At 43.9% G+C, this 25933-nt stretch overlaps 2 protein-coding genes across 3 annotated transcripts in view; both read right to left on the reverse strand.

Moving 5' to 3' along the window:
• Positions 1 to 290: 290 nt before the first annotated feature.
• Positions 291 to 3116, reverse strand: mespbb (mesoderm posterior bb). Its single transcript, XM_020456939.1, has 4 exons — positions 2965 to 3116; positions 750 to 1432; positions 544 to 695; positions 291 to 344 (listed from the first exon to the last, which is right to left on the reverse strand). The coding sequence occupies exons 1-4, from the start codon at positions 3114 to 3116 to the stop codon at positions 291 to 293; spliced, it is 1041 nt and encodes a 346-aa protein (XP_020312528.1).
• Positions 3117 to 3783: 667 nt separating this feature from the next.
• sv2bb (synaptic vesicle glycoprotein 2Bb) overlaps positions 3784 to 25933 on the reverse strand; it is a 45997-nt gene continuing 23847 nt past the window's right edge. For both annotated transcript variants that reach the window (XM_020457047.2, XM_020457046.2), the window contains exons 2-13: positions 14408 to 15132; positions 11075 to 11255; positions 9854 to 10005; positions 8950 to 9083; positions 8661 to 8750; positions 8419 to 8532; positions 8222 to 8310; positions 7857 to 8021; positions 7198 to 7331; positions 6678 to 6878; positions 6184 to 6343; positions 3784 to 6011 (exon numbers count right to left, since the gene is read on the reverse strand). In XM_020457047.2, the coding sequence (XP_020312636.1) occupies positions 5828 to 6011; positions 6184 to 6343; positions 6678 to 6878; positions 7198 to 7331; positions 7857 to 8021; positions 8222 to 8310; positions 8419 to 8532; positions 8661 to 8750; positions 8950 to 9083; positions 9854 to 10005; positions 11075 to 11255; positions 14408 to 14870 (2067 nt within the window). In that variant the 5' untranslated portion in view covers positions 14871 to 15132 and the 3' untranslated portion in view covers positions 3784 to 5827. The remainder of the gene's footprint in view (positions 6012 to 6183; positions 6344 to 6677; positions 6879 to 7197; positions 7332 to 7856; positions 8022 to 8221; positions 8311 to 8418; positions 8533 to 8660; positions 8751 to 8949; positions 9084 to 9853; positions 10006 to 11074; positions 11256 to 14407; positions 15133 to 25933) is intronic.

Genomic DNA, 25933 nt, shown 5'->3' on the forward strand with positions numbered 1-25933 from the left:
TAATATTTCAATACTGTTACTTACAACTTAAAATGCTTCTTTACTTACAAACTTGCTAATTTACTTACAAAACCCTTACTTTTAAATACAGGAATAGCCAAAGACACATTAGTTAGTTATTAGTTAATATTTTATTATACACTTAAAAAAAGTTTTGTATTTACAATGTACATTGTATAAAATCTAGAATTTGGAAATAATAGAAACGAGTTATATTAACATATAAATACTCTGTAGATCAAAGTAAACGTCTATGACTGGACAGTAGATTATCTTGATGAGGACTTCTGTTACATCCAGAAGTCTTGAGGAATGTTCTGATAGTGGACATCTTTTCTGTATATCTGAAGGAGAAAAAAAATATTTTGTTTACTGGTTCAAACAGATTTTCTAATTTCCTTAAAACCATCAAACTGAAAAATTGCAATGAGTGATACCAATTATTGTGAGTAAACAAAATTAACAGCAATAAAACGTGTCATTGACCATATAAATTGAAAAATATTTGAACATCTAAATACTGTACATTGAATCTGTACATACCTGACATGACTGTGCAGCCTCTGCATACTCTGGCGATTCCAACAGCGAATCCATACTGGAGTTGAAGCTGTTGTCGTAAGCACACGTGTCCATCTCACTGCTGAGTGGGTGCCTCTCCATCCCAGTGTTGTGGAGCGGGTACGTGGGCGTAGCTGTGTGGAGGATCTGTTCCTGGCCTGCACGTCTCCCCACCTCTGCTTCCTCACCCCAGCAGTACCCTGAGGAGGAGTTGTTGAACTGGCACAGGCCCACAGAGTCTTGTTGAGGCGATACGTGGTGTCCTGACACGGTGAGGTTCAGCTCTTTCCTCTGACACACAGCCTCCTCGCTGAGCTCTAGCTGGGCCGACAGGTGGGAGATGTAGCCGATGGTGAGGCGCAGCGTCTCGATCTTGGTCAGAGTCTGTCCAGCCGGAGCCACAGACGGGGGCAGGTAGGTCCTGAGGTGGTTGAGGGCTTTGGTCAGGTCTCTCATCCTCAGCTTCTCCTTCTCGCTGGCACTCTGTCTCTGCTTGCTGGGGTTCTTGGAGCGGTTCTTTCTAATCCTCCCTCCGGAGGGTCCTCCCTCGTCGCTGGAGGATGGGGAAGCGGATGCCTTGGCTCCTCCAGAGTGTGTGGACCTGTGAGGTTCTGTGGCGGTCCCCCGAGGCAGGCAGGAGGATGAGAAGTCCATGTAGGCAGAAGGGGAGAGGATGCAGGTCTCTGGAGAGGAGACGTTATAAAACTCAGAGTCCGAACTGGGATAACTCCAGTGGTACTGAACACCAACACCATAGTTGCTGAGAAGAGGGGCAGACATATCCATGCTGTCTGTCTGTGTCCTGTCCTGCGTGTTGAGCAGTAGGGCTGAACTGAAGAGCTTGGCCTGTGGGCTGGTGAAGAGGAGAGCCCTGGTTTTATGCAGGAGTCGGAGGTGTGAAGTGACACCTCTGCAGGCCCTCTCAGGCCATCAACATGGCTTCCCAGAGCTTCCCAGAGCTCAGCCCTACTGGACAGAGAGAGGCTCCACCATGCAGTCCTCTGCTGGGAAATCATACAACTACTGCTGCTCAGAGAGAGACGTGTCAAATTTGACCCCTGACCAAAACAATAAACAATTTTGCTCTCATAATGTTTTTGCCATTGTGGTCTCAAATCATCTGGTTTTGTAATCATTTCCCTCATGAGTTACATCAGCCAAGGATTTGAAAAAGGCCACTGTTCAGAAGTTATTCATTTAGACCATAGTGGTTCAGAGGCTGAATTTTCAGATTCATTGACTGCCTTAATTTTTCATGAGGCGCGAAATAATTGCTCCAATGTCAATGACTGAAACAAATGTTTATGCATATAGAGCCATTATTACACATTAAATGAAATATTATTGAATATTTATAATAATTGTCAATCAATCCATCACTTGATCATTAATCATTGATATAACATAGGGAAAATTTGAAAGACTGCTGCGTAATATAATTTTTAACAATGTAAGTCAGTTACAGCATACCATTCCCTGGGCATGGCATTATGTGTACATTTTGGTCATCACAGCCCACTATGAAAGGTCTTAATTATGTTTGATTATCTCTTTAGTCCCAGTTACACGTGTGGCGTGACTTTCCATTACAGATTCACACAGTGGTTGTGTCTTTAGCTGAGCTCATTAGAGGTGCCAAGTGACGCCTTGGCTGTGAGAGAGTCACTCCTGACTCTTCTCTGAACCTAAACTGACCATCGGTGTACTCTGTGACCGGTTGACCTGTCATGTTGTGGTTTTAGGCTGCCATAGTAGATATGTACATTCACCCTGTACCCCTCCCACACCAACACACACTCCTATACATTGACATTAATTCAAATATGAGCCAAAGAGAATGTTATTGATAGTTACGCAACTGCTAGTAGCACCATAAGTAATGGATGCATTGCCCACCTGATGCACTGGGACTGAGACTGGGGGAGGTCCGTGGGGGTTTTCCTCACACGTTTATGTTTATCCTGAAGCCTGGTTTTGTTAACTCGTGAACATCTCCATGGGAAACAGTGCAGGATTAGGAATTACATGACCCATCTCGACCCTTGGTGAACAGGTCCAGATCACTGAATTTCCCTCTGTAGATAGATCAAGTATATAGCTGTGAATAGAATGTCTAGATCTGGACATTGTGAGAGAAAAAAATGACCCAGATCACTGTGCTGTACACAACTTTGCATTTCCTTATGTGACTAAACATTCAAACCACAAAAGAAAAGGTGTTCATTTCATTTGAGAGTTGAGCTACTGGATACTTGAACATGCTTGCCAATTATTCTCAGTCACATTTTTAGTGGAGCCAGTAGTGTATCTGTATTGCAGTGTTCCATTATTGTACACATTGTACAACGGTTGGCATCCATCCCCATCCCCAGCTGCCCTGGCCCTGAGTGACCCTAGGCTCACCCTGGTCGGGGTGAGAGGGGCCAGTGGGACTGCGGGGGTGAGGCCAGTGGGCCTGTGGTGGCCTTTGGCACCTCAGAGTTACAGCTAGAGACAGAGCTGGCACCTGTCCTGTCCGCCCCCCACGCAACCAGAACCTTCAGCCTGCCTGACATGGCCCAAGCCTTCCCAGGGGCGCACACTCAGCACTCCATAGTTGTTTAAAGCAGTGAGTCTAGTTTTTGCCTTAGAACCCAGTTTGTGGTTTTAGAGAAGAGCTGTGATGGATTTTCACCAGATTCATATTTGTATAGCAGTGAACCTCTATTATGTCCTGTATAATTGTTTACAATTCCTCATACAATATGCAAACCAAGGAATATGATTGATTCACTGTTCGTATTCTGTCCTGCCCTACCTATAAATATCCACAGCTCCCATTTTTACTCTTGTATTGGACCCAGTGTCCTGATGTTGTCCCTGGGGAAGTGAGTTGTTTCACACCTCTGGTAGAGTAAACATCACCACCCACAAATCTACCCCCCCCCCCCCCTTCAATGCTCTCTGTTGAGGACCATCCCCCACGCCTCCAATGTCCCCCCACTCAAAACAGGTGAAATGACGGGAAGCCCTGAATGGGTTCTATGTCTGACTCGAAACATCTCAACCAAGCGTAAAGAGAGCATGTTTCCAACTCAGAATGAATGCGTTATGAGAGTTGTGTAGTTCCTCATGCTCGTGTTTTACACCTTTCATATCACTGGAGAAACCTGAACCAACCAGGTCTGTCTATCACCGAGTGCCATATTACAGCGCTGATGCCAAGTAGAAACCAGACATCGCTCACAGTACACTGATAGATTGGTTTTTATTTTTTTTCACAGTCACAAAACGAAACATGTATGTGAAATGAATGTCTTTTACCGTGACAGACAATATTTTGAGATCAAAATAGAAACATCAAAGAACAAAGCATGGCTTTTTCTGTTTTACAATGACGGACACACAAACTAACTCAGAAAAACAAACCGCCCAAGAACTGTATTCATAAGCCGATCCCTTGATAACCGCGGTGATGCAGTTCAAACATGTGCTTGAGAAAGAAACCAGATTTTATTGAAAAAACACTGTGTACCTTACGACTCGACAGAACCGCTGCATTCAGGTAAGGCGGATAACTTCCGGCAGCTCAGTTGATAACAGCTCCGTGTATGTTTTCAAGAGAGGTATAACAAGTATTAATTACTACATAATGTATCGGCAATAATGTGATTGTGTCTAGGATGGTACAAGTGCTCGATAGACTAGCTAAAGGAAACCAAAGCTCCACTTTGAAGAAGGATCATTCAATATCACCGTCATTCTTGCTTTGTAACTTTCTCTATTTAAAAATGTCTTACGTTATTGTGTGAATATAGTGTAGATACAATAACGATAGTCAAATGTAAAATAGTGTTTCAACAGCAAAGCATGTACCTGTTTGATTGTTAGTATGACAAAAATAATTGGCAAAAGTATTGTTTTGTATTGGAAAATAAATGCAATTGGCTCCTCAATACTTGACAAGAAACAGCTTATGAATGCTTAAACTAACTAAAGTGATTGTTAATTCAAGCCGGTACAGGCTACAATCCAGTCAGTTATTTACATTGACACACACAGCAAACATCATTCAGACGACTTGCTTTTTGAACAACACATGAAAAAGACACAGAAACATTACCTGGTAGGTAGATAACACCCACACACCCACATGCAACTCAGTCGACAGTTATCAATAACAGCACGGTGTGCTTCAGTGAATCCCCCATCCCCAATACAATAAGAGCATTTCCCCCACATATTGTAAAATACATTTTCCTTCATATTTCTATGTGGTACCACTTAAACAGAAAAACTAAAGATGTCGTCGCATAGACAACACAAATAAAGCACAGCCAAGAGCATCATGTGCAGTAACGTGGAGGCTGAAACTGATAACATTTACAAGCAAGCACATAAACACACTCATGGACCAAACAGTTTGCTAAATGAAGTTGCTAGTTAGATTCAATTATGACGTTGGACCCCAAAAATCGACAAAATAAATCGATTTATCGTGGTTTCCAAGGGCATATTCATCAGGAAAATAATATTCGAATGGAACGGTCAAATACTGCAGTAAATTGCAGTTATATGTTGTTTCTCTTGCGGCGACCTACTGCTGGACTATAACTTCTTAACACTCAACTAAAGTTAGACATTCAAAAATACAGTACAGATGTGGTGAAGGATATTTGCTGTTCTCCCACTCCATACCGTAGGTTGATTGTAACACAAGACAAGAACAGGGAGGGAGTGCTACAGTCTACAGAGTTTACATTTTGGCGAGAAAGTAGAGCTATTCATTGAGGACAAGTAAAAAAAAAAAACGTAATTCTGGCAGAACAAAACAACAGTATGTGAATTCAAAATGGCACTGGGGAAAGATTTCCACGACCAGAAATCTGTTTCTGGTTACCGAAGTGGCCGTCGAGGTTTATACATGTTCAGATGTTTCATCTGGTCTCAGATGTACAGTATCATACATTAGTAGGGCAAATTAGGATTCATAGACTGATAAATAAGCGATTGAATTAGAGAAAATGTCCATTTGGTCCCAAGAATAATTTATATATACGGAGTAGATTTGAAAGAATTTCACTCCAAACACATCATAACTGGTGAGACAGAACAGACAATGAAGCACACTGCATGTTATTAAAGGTTCTCAATATGTTGCTGGAAAAAACTCCTGTCAATTCCTGTTGGTCACAGCCAATCTTGCTTAATGCCTGTGTCTCTCAGAGTAACTCCACCTGTAAAGGTTGCTCCTGGCACCTTTGACCTTTTGGCCAGTATGACCACCTCACTGGAGGATCTTCTCCCGGGTCTCGGGTAGCTTGAGGGCAACCAGGCCTCCGCACACCAGAGCAGCGCAGGAGAGGAGAATGGGGACGACTTTGGTGACCCCCACAAAGGAGGCAAAGATGGAGCTACCCAGGATAGCAGCCAGTTTACACAGGGCATTCAACACCCCAAACGCTGTGGCTCTGTGGGAGGAGGTTAGGGACACAGGTTAAGTAACCACAGGAAACCAACTTTATTACTTTCTGATAATGGGTTGACATACGTAGTTCTAAGAGTATAAAAATCAATCATAGGATATAGAATAATCTAGCTATATATCCAATAGGCCTAATCTAAGAAATTGCTGTACGGTACCTTTTGGAGGCTGGGTAGAGTTCCACTGTGATGACCTCGATGCCGTTCCATGCTGCCACGCTGACCCCACAGAACAGACACTGCCAGGCTATGATGGCCGCCTGACTGAAGCTTAGGAACAGGAAGAAGGTGCACCCAGCTGAGATTAGCATGGAGAGGCCTGCAGAGAGAGGAGCAGAGCGGGCTCACGGTAGGATGTCGCTTAGCTCAGTGGCACGTCGTGTGCAGAGGGTGATGTAGCCGTGAGGTGTGCGGTACGATTCATTCACACTTCAATGTTCCTTGATCATATTTCAAGGCTCACACGCATAGATATAACTTCATAACACCTTTCTCATCTGACAATTGCAGAGCAGAATCCCAGGGGAGCAATAGCTGAGCTGCTGCTCTACACAGTATCTGCACTTGTCCTACCTGTCCATCGTAAGAGCTAATACAGCTCAAACGAAAGGAAGCTTTTACCATTGTACTTTGTCCAATGCAGACCTACTCACCTATGATTTTGACCCTGCCTATCTTCTCCATGAACAGAGCTGATATGATGTTGCCGGGCAGAACAGCCAGGGACCCCAGGAAGCTGACCAGGTAGATAAGCACATCGTTCTCCTCGTCGTTGTCCAGGTGACAGCCCCTCTTGTTGTGGAGGAACGTGGTGTTCTCCAGCTTACAGTCTATGAACTTCTCCTCGTACAGGTCTGGAGGAAATGTGACAATGGCATTGATAATACATAAATAGTATACACGGAGCAACATGCATGGCTTTGCAATTCTTAGTCCATTGGTCAATATGTACTGTCGTTTTACAGTGAAACATAGCAATAGTAATTGATGATGCTGGCATGCATTAGACACTGTATGGTCACAATGTTTCATTCATATTGAGCAGGACTTGATTATTGCAAAAGTTCAATCTCCGTTGAACCTTTTTTGCTTTTGGAAACTTTCCAAAGGGTTAAACTTGTTAACAATGTGATGCATTGGTTGGCCTACTGTAACACCTCCAGCGGCTCCCACCTGTGTTATAGAAGACGGTGGATCTGATGGTGCAGTTCTCAAACATTGTTTCAGTGGACTTGATGTCCTCAAAGTAACAATCTTCAAACAGTGAATCCTCAAACTTGACAGACTTCATCTCTATGTTGATGAACCTAAAGGGATGGAACACAAAAGCATGATTCCTGACTTTTTGACCAAGTGGCACACAGCTAACGAATGGTTACATGCTAGAATGGCAGACAGCACTATCCCTCTTCAAAATTGTCTGTCGAATTTTGAAAGAAATTATACACTCCATCAGGACCGCAACTTTCACTGGGGATGGGGCCCCACATTCAGAAATGCTTTTTTGTCCCCCCCCCCCCAGTTTTATAATTGGAATGTGATACAAATGGAGGCAATGGTGTGCTTTAGGACCATGCGGACACCTCCTAGCGGTCAGGAGGATGTTTGGAGTGTTTATCTGACTGGATCATTTAAAAATATATATTATTATAATTATGTCCACCCCACTTCTAAAACCAAAGTTGCGCCCCTGGGCACCATACTTACATAGAATGAAATGTTACACTGTCATGTTAAAGAGACATGATAATGTAATGACTGTAATATTACTACACGTGGTACTTAGGTGTAGTAATGAGAAGGCCCAGAAGGGGGCGATAGAGGTGCCATACTTGTCATTGATGTATTCTCCCTCTCTGTGGATCTGATTCTCCAGGGAGAAGTTGAAGTGGAAGCGTTCCACTCTCTCTCTATGGAACACCTTGACTTTGGACTCATACTCCTCTTGCTGCAGGTATTTGATCATGTCAGGGAACCACACACCCAGTCCATAGTAACTGAAACACAATGGTAACAAGAGTTATTGGACCAATGTAAAAAGGAACATTGACAACCAACGTTAGAATACACATACAGTATTTTTGCATCCTGATTGGGTGCCATTTGTGATGCAGTCTTGATATATTTACAATCAGCTGCACACACTATATATACACTCTTACCTCTTTGGCATCACATATATTGTACATATATTTACCTGAAGGCCATGGTGAACCAGATGATGGCCATGAACAGCGTACTCAGTCTCAGCTCAGGTCCCAAGAGAGAAGCAACGTTCCTCAGCATCTGCAATGAAAACATGGCATAGTGACACGTCACCTAATAATAGCCTGTTACTGTTAATGTTGGTCTCATTAGGTAACACGTTTGTTTTCAGGACATTTTGGGGCCTACCAGTTTGCACAGAGTGAGGGTTCGAACGGCCCATCGCTGTATAGCCGTCCCTGTGGCACTCTGGATCTCAATGAACTCATCCTCATTGGTCTTCGGAGCCTTGATGTGGGTCACCTGACGGGAATGAAATGATGGTCACTCCTCTAGTTAGGTTTCATGATATTCTGTGATGCTGAGAAACACCAAGCAGCCCTTCAAGAGCGTGTTATTTATTGTCAAACTGTTGTCGTGTCGCCACTCACCTGGAAGACCTTCTCAGGCTGGCCCTTAGCCCTCCAGTTGGTGTCATGGACATTCTTCAAGATCATCCACGCCTCGTCATGTTTGGCATTCTAACAAAGACAACCACATACTCTGAGTGAAACCTCAGGATAGTAGCCCTCACTCTTTTTATCTATCAGTTTTGTTTTATTTAACAAAATCTGTGTTGATTTATGAACGGGGAAAAAAGGATTGACACAATATGTTAAACCCACGTTTCTGAACTGTTCATCTGTGAACAATCTTTTAATTGGAGAAAACAGATCTTACTTCCAGGAGGAACCTGGGGCTCTCAGGCATGAACATGAGCCCCACCAGGGAGGTGATGGCAGGCAGGGCACAGACCAGCACAAACACCCTCCAGCCGTGGAACTGGAACTCTGTCCCCATGCTGAAGCCCCAGCCTGGAACACAACACACACACACAACACAATCCTTATTCATTCTCTACGTCTAGACTCAAGAGCCTGGAACACAACACACACACACAACACAATCCTTATTCATTCTCTACGTCTAGACTCAAGAGCCTGGAACACACACACACACACACAACACAATCCTTATTCATTCTCTACGTCTAGACTCAAGAGCCTGGAACACACACACACACAACACAATCCTTATTCATTCTCTACGTCTAGACTCAAGAGCCTGGAACACAACACACACACACACAACACAATCCTTATTCATTCTCTACGTCTAGACTCAAGAGCCTGGAACACAACACAGCCACAACACAATCCTTATTCATTCTCTACATCTAGACTCAAGAGCCTGGAACACAACACAACCAAATCTGTCAATGTGTCTAGAAAACAATCACAGTAAGATATACTAAAAGGGCATTATGATCATTTTCACACTTTCACAGTATTATTTCACAGTATTATAGGAAAATCACATTGTGGACTGCACTGAGATGTATTTCAATGCAAACCTAGAGAGTAAATTACTGGTACTGAAATATATTTTACTGTGCATTTTCAGACTAATATCTTAAAAAAAATCAATCAGCCAGTTAATGAACTCATTAACTATATAATTTGGTTACATGTACACAACATCCAGTACACGAACCACTGTAGCTAAACTTGCTTATGTCAGCGAGATAATATTGATCCCAGGTCATAGTAAGAGTTTCCTGTTGAGTGCTTAGTGTGTACTATACCGTAGCGAGGAATGATGCCCCAGGCAGTGAAGGAGGCGTAGATGCCCCCCACCATCCAGAACATACACAGCCAGCTCAGGTGTTCCCCTCTCTTATCCATCTGCAGGAACTCTGAGAAGTAGGAGTAGACTATGGGGACAGAGCCTCCGATGCTGAAGGGAGAAACACAGGATTAGAATAGGAACTCACCGAGATTGTAGACTACACAACAGATGTGTAATCTTACAAGTATTATCTTTATTTCAAGGTCCAACGCAGCCGTTTTTTGGGGTAACAATGAATTACCTTACTGTGATTGTTTTCAATTAAAATGGTCAAAAAGAAAGACAAATGGCTTCTTAGCAAAGAGCAATTTCTCGAGCAAGAATTTTGCTAGGACTCTCTGGGTGTGGTCTGAGTGGGAGGGGACAACTGAAAAAGCTTTTATTGGCAGAGAGGTTTGGAACTCTCTTTCTTATTGGTCTGTTAAGTAATTTACTGCCTGTCACTAGACAGGCCAAAACTCCATCCCACCAAAACAGGCAGAAATGTCAGGCGGTCTTTTCAAACAGCTCTTACACTAAAAGGGCATTATCATAATTTTCACAATTTCACAGAATTATTCCAACCTCAAAGTGTGGAAATATATATAAAACACAGGGAAATCACATTGTGGACTGCACTGAGATGTATTTCAATGCAAACCTAGAGAGTAAATTACTGGTACTGAAATATATTTTTGGAGCAGGAGACATAAAGGAGAATAGTATTTTTTTGCAGATTTTTGTCAGTAAGTTTGAGCTTCCACAAATATCCAAACATACATGGATACACACGGAACTAATACACCATGCTCTTGCAGCTGAGCTTTTCTTTTTACACAACACAATGTTTTTGCGTACTGTAGCTTTGACCTGATTCTGGAGTCAGTATGCATAGGCTTTTACATCCCTGTGGAACAACGCTATTCTGAGATAGCACAGTGCTGTGTTGTTGTAGGAGGAGGAAGGCTCTGAATGTGTTGTCCTGCAGTAACTATTTCTTGTTTGTTGTAGTTCTTTAGAAGCTGTGTAAGCATCGCGTCGTGCTGTGTAAGCATCGCGTCGTGCGACACATACGTAACATTGTCAACATTTTATCAGGTGGAGAGGATCATGTTCAGGTTAAGCCCCTTAATCCTAGTTACAACCCAAATACCTTTGAGTAGCAATTCATCCCTTGTTTCCACTTTCTCTTTCTTACCCGATGCCAGAGAAGAGCCTAAAGAAGAGGAAGAAGCCGTATCCCTGGGCGAAGGAGGAGAGGAAGGCGAAGACACAGTTAACAGTGAGGGCCCAGATCAGACACTTCTGGCGGCCCAGTTTGTCTGCCATTCCACCCCAGATGAACGCCCCAACCATCATGCCCAGGAACACTATCAAACCTGCAGGAGAGAGAGAGAGGCAAGACACAGTCAGAGGCCAGCACAGCTACAGTTCACAGTTCACTGTATCTAGTGATTTGAGCTCTGTGAATAAAGTGGAAGGCAGATTCCACTCAACACACTGTTGAGATGACCATACAGTCTGGTTGTGACCATACAGTCTGGTTGTGACCATACAGTCTGGTTGTGACCATACAGTCTGGTTGTGACCATACAGTCTGGTTGTGACCATACAGTCTGGTTGTGACCATACATTCTGGTTGTGACCATACATTCTGGTTGTGACCATACATTCTGGTTGTGACCATACATTCTGGTTGTGACCATACATTCTGGTTGTGACCATACAGTCTGGTTGTGACCATACATTCTGGTTGTGACCATACAGTCTGGCTGTGACCATACATTCTGGTTGTGACCGTACAGTCTGGTTGTGACCATACAGTCTGGTTGTGACCATACATTCTGGTTGTGACCATACATTCTGTTTGTGACCCTACATTCTGTTTGTGACCCTACATTCTGGTTGTGACCATACATTCTGTTTGTGACCCTACATTCTGTTTGTGACCCTACATTCTGGTTGTGACCATACATTCTGGTTGTGACCATACATTCTGTTTGGGACCCTACATTCTGGTTGTGTTGTTATGGATCGCAGCGTTGTATTTTAGGAAACATACAATATACAAAGTTGTTCTTGAATTGCTCAACTACTAAAAGAGCGAGCCCCAGTAGCCCCAGCACATCGTGATAGCTGGGCATTGGTGACACTTTGATGTTGTCCACCGTGGGGCAGGCTTGTCCATCTCTCCTGAGAGATGACGGCCTACCCCGGACAAAATGCAGGACACTGTCCTATGGACAGTATTGAGAAATCTCTCATTAGTGAAATAATTAGTGGAATAAAAAACATGTTTAATTGGACACACTCAAAGACAAACACAAACATTTATTGGAATAATTGTACATGTTTATACCCATTTTTTTGTACTCTGCATTCTTACTCTCTCCAGGGCTAGGTCAGAGAGGTAAAACCGTGTTTCTAAGGTAACAACAGACTAAGTGTTTTTGGTCATATTTAACAGCCTTGAGTGGTCTTTTGTAAAGCCTTAACAATGGTAACAGGTATGCTATTTAGATGTCATAATGATTCTTATGTGTTTTTACTTCTCAGTGGGGTGTCTCTTTTTAGAACATACTGTTTAATGTGTACCTTTGTCCATCTTGCAAAGCTTGGCTGGAACAAGTATTTTTAGCATATAATGAAAGCCTGCATCAAGTATAATTTTCTTTTAGTTCAAGTAAATGCTGACATTTGATAGAATCCTGTAGTTGACTGTGTTTGTGCCTCAGCAAGCAAGTACAGTATTTTCAGATAAAGACTATTTAAGCCCCAGATAAGTACCTATAACGTATGTGACCCTTCCAGTACTTTTCTGTGAAACTTTTCTATGCACTGCACTGTATATGTACGCCTAAAGCTTCCCTCAGCTTACATGTAGCCTATCAACCATACCCATCTATCACTGGGGAGGAATCTTCCAAAAATAACTAAATGTATCAATGTGCCTAGCGCCAAAACCTGGTATCACGCTCTGGGCCACGATGTCACTGCAGATGGCACTGCCATGGGGGGTGTGGGTGATGACTGGTGTGAGAGCGAAGGCCCGCCCATCACCGGATAAGGAGAAGACGCCCAATCCCCCACCCTCCTCTCCCCGAAGGATAGTGACACTGCTGCCACTCTGCCTTCTGATTGGACAGCTTCCACCCATTGAGTCAGAATGTATGCTGTGGTGATCACAGTGAAAGTGTGGATTGAGTCCCATTGAAGCTGATTGCTTATAGTTAAGGAGTGAAAATATCAACCCTTGAGGAAAAACCAGAGTGCATTCTGTAAATTTGGACTAAAGTATGTAGATGAAATTACTGTAAAGAGCAGCATTCATGCCACACTAAAACAGAACATCTGCTAACTTATTCCTTTTGAAAGGAGATGCTACATGAGATGTTCCACTGTGATCAAGCATACCCTGTTGCCCCCGAGTACCTAAAAGTACCCTGACACCACCATACCTATTTAATTTAATTCAATTCAAAACATTATTTATACCTGAAGTGCCATTACTTTGGGCATGTCAGTCAGTCTGAGATGTGAGGGCTGCAGAATGTACAGTGCAGTGAATAAAAGGTGATTGTGATTGTGATTGTGATCGCTGCAGCATAAGTTAGCCGAAGGAAAGTGAAGCAGCAGGCGAACAGTACGTATCCTAGACGCAAGGTCAGTAGAGTAGCTATCGATCTCATCTCCTCAGCTACCTGCTGACTCAGTACTTTCAGTACAGCCTGCTTGTGGCCGCTGGGAGGAGGCTGCTGGCTGGAGAGAGGGAGAAAGAAAACTGCCCTCTCATCCCAGATATTTGTCTCCTTGGACAGCTTCCACCCAGAGGCTTCAAAGTGAAGGACTTGTCTCGCGTTGTTAACTCTGAATTACTAATTCACCACTGCACTAGAACAATGTGTCCCACTCTTCAAAGACGTCCTATTCTCAACCTAATTTTCCCATGTCTAGTTTGATTTATCTCCTTCAGTTATTTTAGATAGGCCATTTATCAAGCCTTTGAGTAGAAAACCTTGAGCATTTGAATGCCCTTCTATGTGTTCAAATATTCTACGTCAGTCTCTGAGAAGAACCGTTCAGAAATGTTGCGAACTCGTCTGACGTGCTTATTTAGCTAGCTGCTGTTGTTAAAGTGGAATGGAAAGAGGACCCATTTCCCTCAGACATGGACCTGCAAAATGCTGCATGGTCTCAATCAGTGTGATTGGTGGCGTGCCGCAGACCCGTTCCGGTTGCCAAAAATAATGTGTTATTTGCTGTGGGGATACGGATCATAAATTTCCCACCTGCTTCACTAAGCAGGAATATATTGACGTCCAGTGGTGCATGACAAGCAAACAGATCTTTTTAATCTTGAAATCGACTGTGCCATTAGCTAATTTGAGAGCATTTCTAATTTACGGAGTACTTAAGTACCTCCTGGCTAGTATTGATTGCCAGGCTGCTATTGGCTGGAATCTGTTGACCCAGACATTGTAAACGTGTTAGTATGTCTTCTAACAAGTAATGGCATTTAGCCATGACTCACCTAGCATGCCTTTCTCTCCATTGGATAAGCACATGTCCTTCTCCGCGCTGGGCAGCACGAACCCCACCACAAAGCACTCCACCCCATCAGCCATGAGGGCCAGACCCAGCACTATAAACAAGGTCCACTGGAACCGTCCATGCCCACAGTCCTCCATGATGTCCTCATACTGCTCAGCCAGCTCCTCCAGCTCCGTGGCCCCTGCCTGAGCCTGCCTGGCCTTGGCCCTCGCTGCTCTCTGGGCCGCCTTCACCTCGTCAGGGTGGGGGATCCCCTGGTACTCCCCCTCGTACATCTGGTCCTCGTCATCATGGCCCTCCGTGGCATCGCTGGCTGCGTCCTCCTCCTGAGGGTAGGACTCGCCCTGGTAACCGTAGCCCCCCTGGTCTCCTCCCTCTCCGTAGGTGCCGTAGGGGTCCCCTCCTCCTTGGTGGTACACGTTGTTCTGGTAAGGGTCAGCCATGATGTCGCTGAGACGCTACAGCCAAGTCAGCACTGTTGCAGTGAAATCCTTCAGATGATTCTGGACTAGACTGGCATACTCCTGGACACCTTGTTCTGGTGCTTTGCTCTGTGTGTGTTCTTGTATTCCAGGTGCTATGCTGTAGATGTTTCTTGTTCCTGTTCTGAGGGGGTTGTTGTTCAACTACTCTTTTTAGCAGTACCTGTATTGGAACAATAGTGTTTTTTGCCTGTTCAGTTCTTCACAAGGCCTCATGCTGAACCTGAAAGAGAAAGTTTATTCAGTTATGCTATTCATATTTCTTATGATTGATAACAAAATCTGTTGATTTACTCAGAACACTTGGGAATGTTTCATCCATTTTGTATAGATTTGACTAGGAGCTGAAACTAGACATACTGTAGATCATTGGGATCTACTGCCTCTATCTACTGTAGGGCCTTTTCCCAGTTCTAATGCACTCAATACTGAAACAGCTGGATGCAGTTTCAGATTGCATGAAAATGTCACCGGAGGTTCACTGGCATGATAAATGAATTCCTTGAAATTATCCATTTTAATAGGTTCCTTAGAGAATTCCTACTGCTACCTAAACATGTCTGTCGTAATATGCTACCTTAGGCCATAGCCTTGATGTATAATGTCATACCCTCTCAGATTCAGCTCACACTACAACACAAATGGAATATAGTAGACATCAATATTAACACACACCATACCCAATGAGACGTATAATTGTGTAATTATTGAGCGTAAAAAACATATTTTTCTTATTTCTTGGATACGAATCACTTGCCAAATAAATTCTGCACTACTTGTAGTTAATTTGTGCAGATTGAAATCTAGATTCTAGTTTAAACCTCGAAACCTATAGAGCACATCTAGGTAATTCTGTACCAACTCTTTTCCCGAGCAAACAATACAATTTGAAGGGTAATTATTTCTTTTTTATTTTGTCTTCTTTTTTCTATTGTTCCATTTCAGATGAAGCAGTTTCACGTCTTTGACAACTCTGATAATGACATAACCAGTCAAACAAATCTCCCCCACTAATCCACCCCATAACAGTTCTCTTTACATCTCTACAGCCTGAGCGTGGTAAAGGAGGGAAGCCACGCTGTCACATTCACAAGTAAGCCTTTTCTTCGGCCCTCTCACACAACAAAGAGCCTGGTAATGCTGCAAATGAGATTTGTCTCGCCCGGGTTAATGCTGGCTGGCTGTCACTAGTCTCCACTGGCTCTCTGGATGCCTCAACTACACCCCCTCCTCTCCATCACTTACTACCATTGTGTCACCACACTGTGGCTGCTGTCGAGGAAGTGGAGTTACATGGGTATCATAGTTTAATCGTCAATCCATTAGAAATCACGTGTCTCACTGAGAATAATCACAATGTTTAGTTATTCCTTATTCCTCTAAATATTCTATATCAGCCAACCTTTGAGGATGTAATAGCCTACATTCTGTTGGACATGATCACACCAATGTAGGATCTTAATTTGAGACAGTTTTTTACAGCAGGAAAATAATCTTGTAGCAACAGGCAATGTGAACTATTATGTGGGTTATAATTGATACATTTTTTGTTAGGGCAAATCAAGTCTGACATTTTAAAGTGGAAATTACTAACTTTAGAAGCCTTTTTAAACCTTGAATACACTACAAGTTTGCATTTCCTGTTGTGCGGGAAAATTCTCAGCAACAAAAGAGTGATCAAATGAAGATTCTACATCTGTATACGAGGGACTAAACTTTAATTAACATTCTAATTTGAATCATGGTGTAAAGAGAGACACTGTGAGGGACATTAGCATGTTCTTGGATTCATTAAACAAACACAGAGACCCAGGAGGTATGCAGCCAAGCCAGGTGCTAGTGTGTGCATGTGTGTGTGTAACTCTCCAGGATCTCTGTCCTCCGGGATCTCTGTCCTCCTCTCCGGCATCTCATTAACGCCTCCCAACCTCATTCCCACCCAGCCTGCCTGCCTTCAGCCATACGTCTTCCCAAGACTCCTCCACGCATACCGCAGCCTTCCCTCGCCAAGTACAGTACTTCTGTTCTACACACAGCTCTTACCAAGGGCCTTTTCACTACAAAGATGAAATTCATGGTAATTTGATTGAGAACAGGCTTCATTCCAACAGAGCAAAGCAATACCTGTGACAGACTGGAAGGTTGCCTTGAGTGACACAATCACCCTGAGTGAATAGAATAGGGGGTCAGGGGAAGAAGACTGTGAATATGCCACAAGGTATGGTATCATCAGTAATGCACGGCTCCCCAAGGCATTGGTCCCACTGTGATCCAGTTTGAAGATGGGTGTCTGAGTAAAATCAATTTGTAATACATTTCAAAGCAGCTGTTCCCCCTGCCTAATTCCATAGCTCTCGGAATGATGTTGTTTGTCCGTCTATGTTTAGATTAAAGAATGCAACACAATCAGCTAGAGTTGTTGAGATGGATTCACAAACGGTACAGTACACATTTAGTTTTTTCTTTCATATTGAAGAGGCAAGACTATTAAAAGCATACGATACGGGCCTTGAAGTTCTGCAGTTATGCTGGTTTTCCTCCTGTCCCGCTAGGTTCTTAATGGACAGATACAGCGGTCCTGCATGGCCCAGTGGGTATAGCATGGTGCTTGCACTGCCAGGGTTGTGGGTACGATTCTTGGGGCCACCCATATGTAAAACGGATGCAAGTCAAGTGTCTGCTAAATACAATATATCTTACCATTGGATGATACTGTACTCTACAGTATGTCTATCAGGTAGAACTGAAAACCAGCAACTCTGCAGACCTTAAGACTTGCATTTCAATAACCCTGACATTATCATCTATTTCCCTTCATAAAGTGTGAAAATGCAGCACTTTTGTCCCCTCCTGAAAGCCATGACCATGCCTGAAAACTGCTGAACCTGCTCCAGTGCCACTTTTTATATGTTGACTAAGACAAGTGAAGGTCACAGATAGCGTCCATATAGACTTGGCTCAGGGAAGGAATCACTTTCAGGATGTTTACCAACTCCACCTGATACCCTGTACTCTGAGAACCCAGAGACACAATGAGCTCCTTACTGAGACAGAACAGAGTGGGACAGAGAGAGAGAGAGAGAAGGAAGTATTAACCTATGCTCTGTTTTCCAATTCACCAGTACAACGAGGTGTAAATGGTGGAATTCACTACTGTACAAAGACTGTAGGCTGTGTTTTGCAGCATAGTACAGCCAAAACTTTAAGTTTTTACAAATGCATGGCATGTTAAACATACAAATATCAAGGCACAAGGCGACACCCAGATGCAGACACAGGAGGCAGATGGTTGAAGTCTTACAATGTTTAATAATCCAAAAGGGGTAGGCAAGAGAATGGTCGTGGACAGGCAAAAGGTCAAAACCAGATCAGAGTCCAGGAGGTATAGAGTGGCAGACAGGCTCGGGGTCAAGGCAGGCAGAATGGTCAGGCAGGCGGGTACAAAGCCCAGAAACAGGCAAGGGTCAAAACTGAGAGGACTAGAAAAAGGAGAATAGAAAAGGAGTATGGGGAAAAACACGCTGGTTGACTTGACTAAACATACAAGATGAACTGGCACAGAGAGACAGGAAACACAGGGATAAATACACTGGGGAAAATCAGTGACACCTGGAGGGGGTGGAGACAATCACAAGGACAGGTGAAACAGATCAGGGCGTGACAACAAAAGGCATATAAGGAATTTGATCAGGCTTTTCACTCGTGGTTAGAGTACTGGACCAGTAAGCAAAAGGTTGCTGGATCAAATCCCTGAGCTGACAAGATAAAAATCTGTCATTCTGCCTCTGAACAAGGAAGTTAACCCACTATTCCCTAGGCCGTCGTTGTAAAAAAGAATTTGTGCTCAGCTGACTTGCCTGGTTAAATAAAGGTTACATTTAAAAAATATATATATACAGTGGGGCAAAAAAGTATTTAGTCAGCCACCAATTGTGCAAGTTCTTAAAAAGATGAGAGAGGCCTGTAATTTTCATCATAGGTACACTTAAACTATGACAGACAAAATGAGAAAACAATCCAGAAAATCACATTGTAGGATTTTTTATGAATTTATTTGCAAATTATGGTGGAAAATAAGTATTTGGTCAATAACAAAAGTTTATCTCAATACTTTGTTATATACCCTTTGTTGGCAATGACAGAGGTCAAACGTTTTCTGTAAGTCTTCACAAGGTTTTCACACACTGTTGCTGGTATTTTGGCCCATTCCTCCATGCAGATCTCCTCTAGAGCAGTGATGTTTTGGGGCTGTTGCTAGACAACACAGACTTTCAACTCCCTCCAAAGATTTTCTATGGGATTGAGATCTGGAGGCTGGCTAGGCCACTCCAGGACCTTGAAATGCTTCTTACGAAGCCACACCTTCGTTGCCCGGGCGGTGTGTTTGGGATCATTGTCATGCTGAAAGACCCAGCCACATTTCAGCTTCAATGCCCTTGCTGATGGAAGGAGGTTTTCACTCAAAATCTCACGATACATGGCCCTGGTCTTGGCCATAGTGGAGTTTGGAGTGTGACTGTTTGAGGTTGTGGACAGGTGTCTTTTATACTGATACAAGTTCAAACAGGTGCCATTAATACAGGTAACGAGTGGAGGACAGAGGAGCCTCTTAAAGAAGAAGTTGCAGGTCTGTGAGAGCCAGAAATCTTGCTTGTTTGTAGGTGACCAAATACTTATTTTCCACCATAATTTGCAAATCAATTCCTTAAAAATCCTACAATGTGATTTTCAGGATTTTTTTTCTCATTTTGTCTGTCATAGTTGAAGTGTACCTATGATGAAAATTACAGGCCTCTCTCATCTTTTTAAGTGGGAGAACTTGCACAATTGGTGGCTGACTAAATACATTTTTTGCCCCACTGTATATATATGTGAGAAAGTTGTGGAGGGTCCAGTACTCTAGGTATTGGCCCTTTCCTGTTTTCATTTGAATGTTTATTTTTTATTTAGATTAATTAGGGAGCACCATGCAAAGATAACTTACATTTCAGGCTTACAGGAATCTTACCACATAACTACATTCAATCTTAATGAATTATTCTTTGTTCTAATATTAGAGTGATGCCGTGATAAAAGGAAGGAACTCTGAAACACCAGGAGAGGATACAGCCCTGGAGGGGTTCTACTAGCAGCACCAGGAGAGGACAGCCCTGGAGGGGTTCCACTAGCAGCACCAGGAGAGGATACAGCCCTGGAGGGGTTCTACTAGCAGCACCAGGAGAGGACAGCCCTGGAGGGGTTCCACTAGCAGCACCAGGAGAGAACACAGCCCTGGAGGGGTTCCACTAGCAGCACCAGGAGAGAACACAGCCCTGGAGGGGTTCCACTAGCAGCACCAGGAGAGGATACAGCCCTGGAGGGGTTCCACTAGCAGCACCAGGAGAGGACACAGCCCTGGAGGGGTTCCACTAGCAGCACCAGGAGAGGATACAGCCCTGGAGGGGTTCTACTAGCAGCACCAGGAGAGGACAGCCCTGGAGGGGTTCCACTAGCAGCACCAGGAGAGAACACAGCCCTGGAGGGGTTCCACTACTAGCAGCACCAGGAGAGGACAGCCCTGGAGGGGTTCCACTAGCAGCACCAGGAGAGGATACAGCCCTGGAGGGGTTCCACTAGCAGCACCAGGAGAGGACACAGCCCTGGAGGGGTTCCACTAGCAGCACCAGGAGAGGACACAGCCCTGGAGGGGTTCCACTAGCAGCACCAGGAGAGGATACAGCCCTGGAGGGGTTCCACTAGCAGCACCAGGAGAGGACACAATAGTGTCATAATGTAACAAAGGAAGCTTGACACAGGAGGCTGTCCATGGGAATCGAATCGTTCCTTGAACGAGGTAGGACATTTTGCAGGTAGCATAGAGATGTGCTACTCAAACAGGGATTCCTTTTCACCAATGATACAAAATAAATAGGCTTTATGTTGGAAGCAGCAACATTGTATACATTTACATAAGGCAGACTAGTAACCACAGTGATGATCAAAACACAGTGGTGTATTATTCATTACTGTCCTGTGATTGACCCTGAATGGAGATTGTTTTTAGGCATATAGACACTATTAAAAAAAAAGAAAGTATATCATGGTACTTTGTGTTATAGTTCACTGAACATTTCAGTTGCGTGGTCTGCAGTTTCTCCTGCCAGGTCATCAGTGGATATCAGGATTCAGGCTTCCACAGTGGGAATTGTGTTAGCGACATTGTACCAATGTGTTCTTCCTTTCCTCTGAAACCATTCCTACTCAACCCTATCTGTCTTTTCTTCCTTGTTGTTGGAGAGTGGATGATAGTAATACATAGCTTTTTGAATCTTTCATGGTTCACAGCAATAAATTGCAAGAAAGATGTGATGAGGAGCAGTGAGCCCAGCCAGTCCTGTGCTATTTAGTTGAACAGATGTTTTTCAAACTGATCTCGCTACCATTTGCTTTCAAAACATCCAAAGCTCATTATTTGGAGGAGAGCATGACACGAGAAGTTTCTTTCCACAGACATGGTGGCCTCCTCCCAGGAACAGAAGGGAAATGCCTTTCTATAATGAAGGAGAGCACGGTGGAAAATAAAGGACCATTTACTGATGACCTTGATGCTGATTACTGTGTACAGTGGGATTGGAAGTCTGGTTCTGCTTCATTAACAGCAACTCAGGAAAGGTGTGTGTGTGTGTGTGTGGGCGCGTGTTCATGTGTGTGTGTGTGGGCGCGTGTTCATGTGTGTGTGTGTGTGTGTGTGCATGTGTAGACAGCGGAGAAGAGAATAAGGAGCTCGCTTAAATCATAGGGGAATATCCAGCTAAATGTATTTTCATTTCAGCTTCATGAGCTCTATGCTCATCAGGAGAATTCGAGCGTGAAATATGAGGTTTATTATATATTGTGGTGTTTTCTGAGAGGCAGACACTCTCAAGGCTACAGACTAAATATGTATTACTTTTCCTTTTCGGTAAAATCTCAATATTTAACACATATTAGCATAGATTTACTACATTTGACGAAGCCGGCATAAGCAAACAGACGGGGTAGACTCATATAGCCTCTTACAGTATTTCTCCACCAGACATTGTTGTGAAGGCAATTTGATCGAACTGAACTGGACCCGATTACCATTACATTGATGCTTGTCTTGCAACACCATTTGTTTCCTGTCTGTTGTCTGTGAGTGTATGCCAGCCCCCCTCCCTGTGTATCCTCATTGGTGGGCATAGCCTCTGTTTCCTGGCACAGTGTGTGGCGTATCATGACAACACCAGGTAGATATATCCTGAGGATGGCATTCTGGGCACGAGTCACAACCTGATCTTCAGATCTCTGAGTAACAACGGCGATGCCAATAGTCTCTGCGGCAAGAGCTCCATTTTGTTTGGGCTCTATAACATCGTAACATCGTTATCAGCCATGCTAGATGAGTCACCAGGCTACGCCTGGGCAGAGATTTTGATCAGCTGGCGTCTTGACAAAAGGAAAGATGTGTTCTGCCCTCAATCAATCACGTAATGAGATGATGTAGTGATTTCAGCCTGCATCAGATGCATCTGTAACCATTAGGTTTTTACCTTTCTCTAACATGCCTTCTTCATACCAACGTACCGAGGCTATGGACCGTCACTCCCTTGGCATCCGCCCGCGTAGGCTACATCTGAGGGAGACTGCAGGTGGTTTTGCAGGCATAAATCTGGGTCAACCTGGTAGAAGTGGTCTTTGTTTCTGTAGTCAGGTTTCTTTCGGTTTCGCCTGGATCTGCACATCCGGCCAGCGGTTCATTTTCAGTGCCTTGCTTCTTATCGACTCCCTTATTATAGCTGGTTCTGTGTTTCTAAGGAGTGTATGGTGATGAGGTGGTTATTTCTGAGACGGTAGTACATCATGACTACTCCAGTGATCAAAGGAACAGAGACGGGCATAATGCAGGTAATCAGGTAGAAAGACACAGGAGAACCATTAGGGAGCTAGACTACGGCGAAGAGCACCTGGGTGCTGCGTCAGGCCTGCGGTACACTTACGTAATTGCTGAACCTGTAATAATAGCAACCTCTGTAACAACCCTTCTGTCTGACCTTGACATGCCAAGCTGTTATTCGAGGAAAAGTTTCGGCAGCTAACATAACCCGTGGAAAGCCTAATGTCATACATGACATATTCACGAACAGGGAGAAAGGCATCACATTTCATGAAAGAATTCTCAGTTTGTACAATTCTCAATTGTAACGAGCTTCAAAAAGTTCATTTAAGAGGTTAGTTGCTAATTGACAGGCCCAACAGACCCCTATTCAATCAAACCAAGAAGACATGAGAGGCTGTGAGTCATGTTGATTATTGGCAATTGCTTGATGGAATACATGTTGAGCAATGAGATCGGCGGTTGGCTGGAACTAAATGACATGCAGTACGTGCTGTGCAGTGTTCATACACAATGAACAATCTGTAATCCCCTTGCACTGAGATTAAACCTCAGCCAGCCCCCCCGGCTGATCTGATCCGTGTTCAGGCTGGTCAATAGCACCTCTCCATCTCTCTCTCTCTCTCTCTCCACAGGGAAGGGCCACACCCTTACACTTATGCAGAGAGGGAGAGCGAGTGTGTGTGAAAGAGAGAGAGAGAAATCAGCCATTGAGATCGACAGATGCAAGCCGCAATTTAATCCTGCTTAAGACTGCAGAAATTGCATTCCGTCCAGAGCTGCCTCAAAAGCTTTAGATTACTTTTTCAGCGGCAGAGAAAAAGGGCCAAATATTTTTTTGAAATCAGTACTCCATCCTCCCTTGCCCTGTTATAGTACGACCCTCACTGTGGCATGCAGGACACAGCACTGATAAAGTCAGGATTGAAGGATAGCAGGAGGAGACCTGGCTTTTATTGATGTGTTTGAGAAGGAAATGAATGTCTGGCTGAATGAAGAAACCCTCCTCCATTTCCTTGGTTTGCCTTTCTCCTTTCTCCTTTCTCCTTTCCCCTTTCTCCTTTCTCCTTTCTCCTTTCTCCTTTCTCCTTTCTCCTTTCTCCTTTCCCCTTTCTCCTTTCTCCTTTCTCCTTTCCCCTTTCTCCTTTCTCCTTTCCCTTTCTCCTTTCTCCTTTCCCCTTTCTCCTTTCTCCTTTCCCCTTTCTCCTTTCTCCTTTCCCTTTCTCCTTTCTCCTTTCTCCTTTCCCCTTTCTCCTTTCTCCTTTCTCCTTTCTCCTTTCCCCTTTCTCCTTTCTCCTTTCCCCTTTCTCCTTTCTCCTTTCTCCTTTCCCCTTTCTCCTTTCCCCTTTCTCCTTTCTCCTTTCTCCTTTCCCCTTTCTCCTTTCTCCTTTCCCCTTTCTCCTTTCCCCTTTCTCCTTTCCCATTTCTCCTTTCTCCGGTTTTATGAGACCATGTTGACATCTCTGCTTCTTGACTGGATCTAATCTAGGCATTAGTTGTCTGGAAAGGAGGATAACACAGTAGAAATGTAACCTGGGAAATGTGAAATCTTTCCCTGAAAGTTGACATAGGAGGCCATTCGTAACTTATCTCATCGAAACAATGTCTCATATGAACATCCCTCTTGCTCTGGTCAGAGGGCAGCACTTCTCCCATGATCCTGGGGGTTTCAGGTCACTGCCCCACCCGTCCTGCCGTGGTTCTCACTCTCTCTCTCTCTCTGATGATGTCATGCCCAGCTGGGTGTTACATAACGACAACCTGTGCTTCTCACATTTGGTAAGCACTCTTTCTCAAGCCATATATATCTATATCTATATCTATGACTCTGACTCTATATATTACTAGACCATAGAAAAATGCTGAGGACACTACACATACTCTACTATTATGTCTATGACGTTTGTTTGGTTCGAAGAGATGCAGTACTTTAATGCTTCTGAAGTTCATTTGAAACATCTCGCTCAACAGTTAATGACGTCTTGTAATTTTGCACAAGTTGAAAGAGTTCTCTTCACGTCAGAGTGTGTAACTGGCTGTCCTGTCATCTCTTCTCATCCCCTCTTCTCACTAATTGGGGTCTTACTGTGCTCTCCATTAGCAATACGTATCTCTTTATTTTGGTCTTAATGAGGGCTGAATCAAACATCTGGTGTATCAGATTGAGATCTGATGCTCAAGTAATTCTAATTATAAAGGGAAGATTATGTCACGCCCTGACCATAGAGAGCCCTTTTTTCGCTATGGTGTAGTAGGTCAGGGCGTGACTGGGGTTATTCTAGTTTATTATTTCTATGTGGTGTTCTAGTTTATTTTCCTATGTTGGTGATTTGTATGATTCCCAATCAGAGGCAGCTGGTAATCGTTTTCTCTAATTGTCTAGGTAGCATTTATCCCACCTGTGTTTGTGGGTTATTATTTTGTGTTTTGTGCATGTGCACCACGTAGTCACATTTCGTTGTTAGGTTATTGATTTATTGTTTCACTTTATAATAAATATGTGGAACTCTACATCCTCTGCGCCTTGGTCTGTCTCTCCTCATGAACGTGACAGAATACGTGCTTTTCAGTGTAGTTACCACATTGTGCGCTTTTTGCGAATATAGGCAATGACTAATACTCTAGTTAAAAACAGAATTCAAGGGGCCTCCCAGGTGGCGCAGTGGTCTAGGGCACTGCATCGCAGCGTTAGCTGTGCCACCAGAGACTCTGGGTTCGCACCCAGGAATTTTACCCCCTTTTTCTCCCCAATTTCATAGTATCCAATTATTAGTAGTTACTATCTTGTCTCATCGCTACAACTCCCATACGGGTTCGGCAGAGACGAAGGTCAAAAGTCATGCGTCCTCAGAAAAACAACCCAACCAAGCTGCACTGCTTCTTAACACAGCGAGCCTCCAACCCGGAAGCCAGCCGCACCAATGTGTTGGAGGAAACACCGTGCACCTGGCAACCTTGGTTAGCGTGCACTGCACCTGGCCCACCACAGGAGTCACAAGTGCACAATGAGACAAGGATATCCCTGCCGTCCAAACCCTCACGAACCCGGACGACGCTAGGACAATTGTACGCCACCCCATGGGCCCCATGGGCCTGGGCTCGAACCCAGAGTCTCTGGTGGCACAGCAGC

The sequence above is a fragment of the Oncorhynchus kisutch genome, linkage group LG22, assembly GCF_002021735.2.
Source record: "Oncorhynchus kisutch isolate 150728-3 linkage group LG22, Okis_V2, whole genome shotgun sequence".
NCBI classification, from domain to species: Eukaryota; Metazoa; Chordata; class Actinopteri; order Salmoniformes; family Salmonidae; genus Oncorhynchus; species Oncorhynchus kisutch.

Bases quoted from the DNA above. Each gene is read 5' to 3' on its own strand.
- mespbb (XM_020456939.1), bottom strand. From the start codon at position 3,116: ATGTCAGGCAGGCTGAAGGTTCTGGTTGCGTGGGGGGCGGACAGGACA. The intron at 1,433-2,964 runs GTGAGCCTAGGG...GCATAAAACCAG, and splicing joins CCCCTCTCACCCCGACCAGG to GGCTCTCCTCTTCACCAGCC. The intron at 696-749 runs GTGAGGAAGCAG...TCCTCCACACAG, and splicing joins CTCCTCAGGGTACTGCTGGG to CTACGCCCACGTACCCGCTC.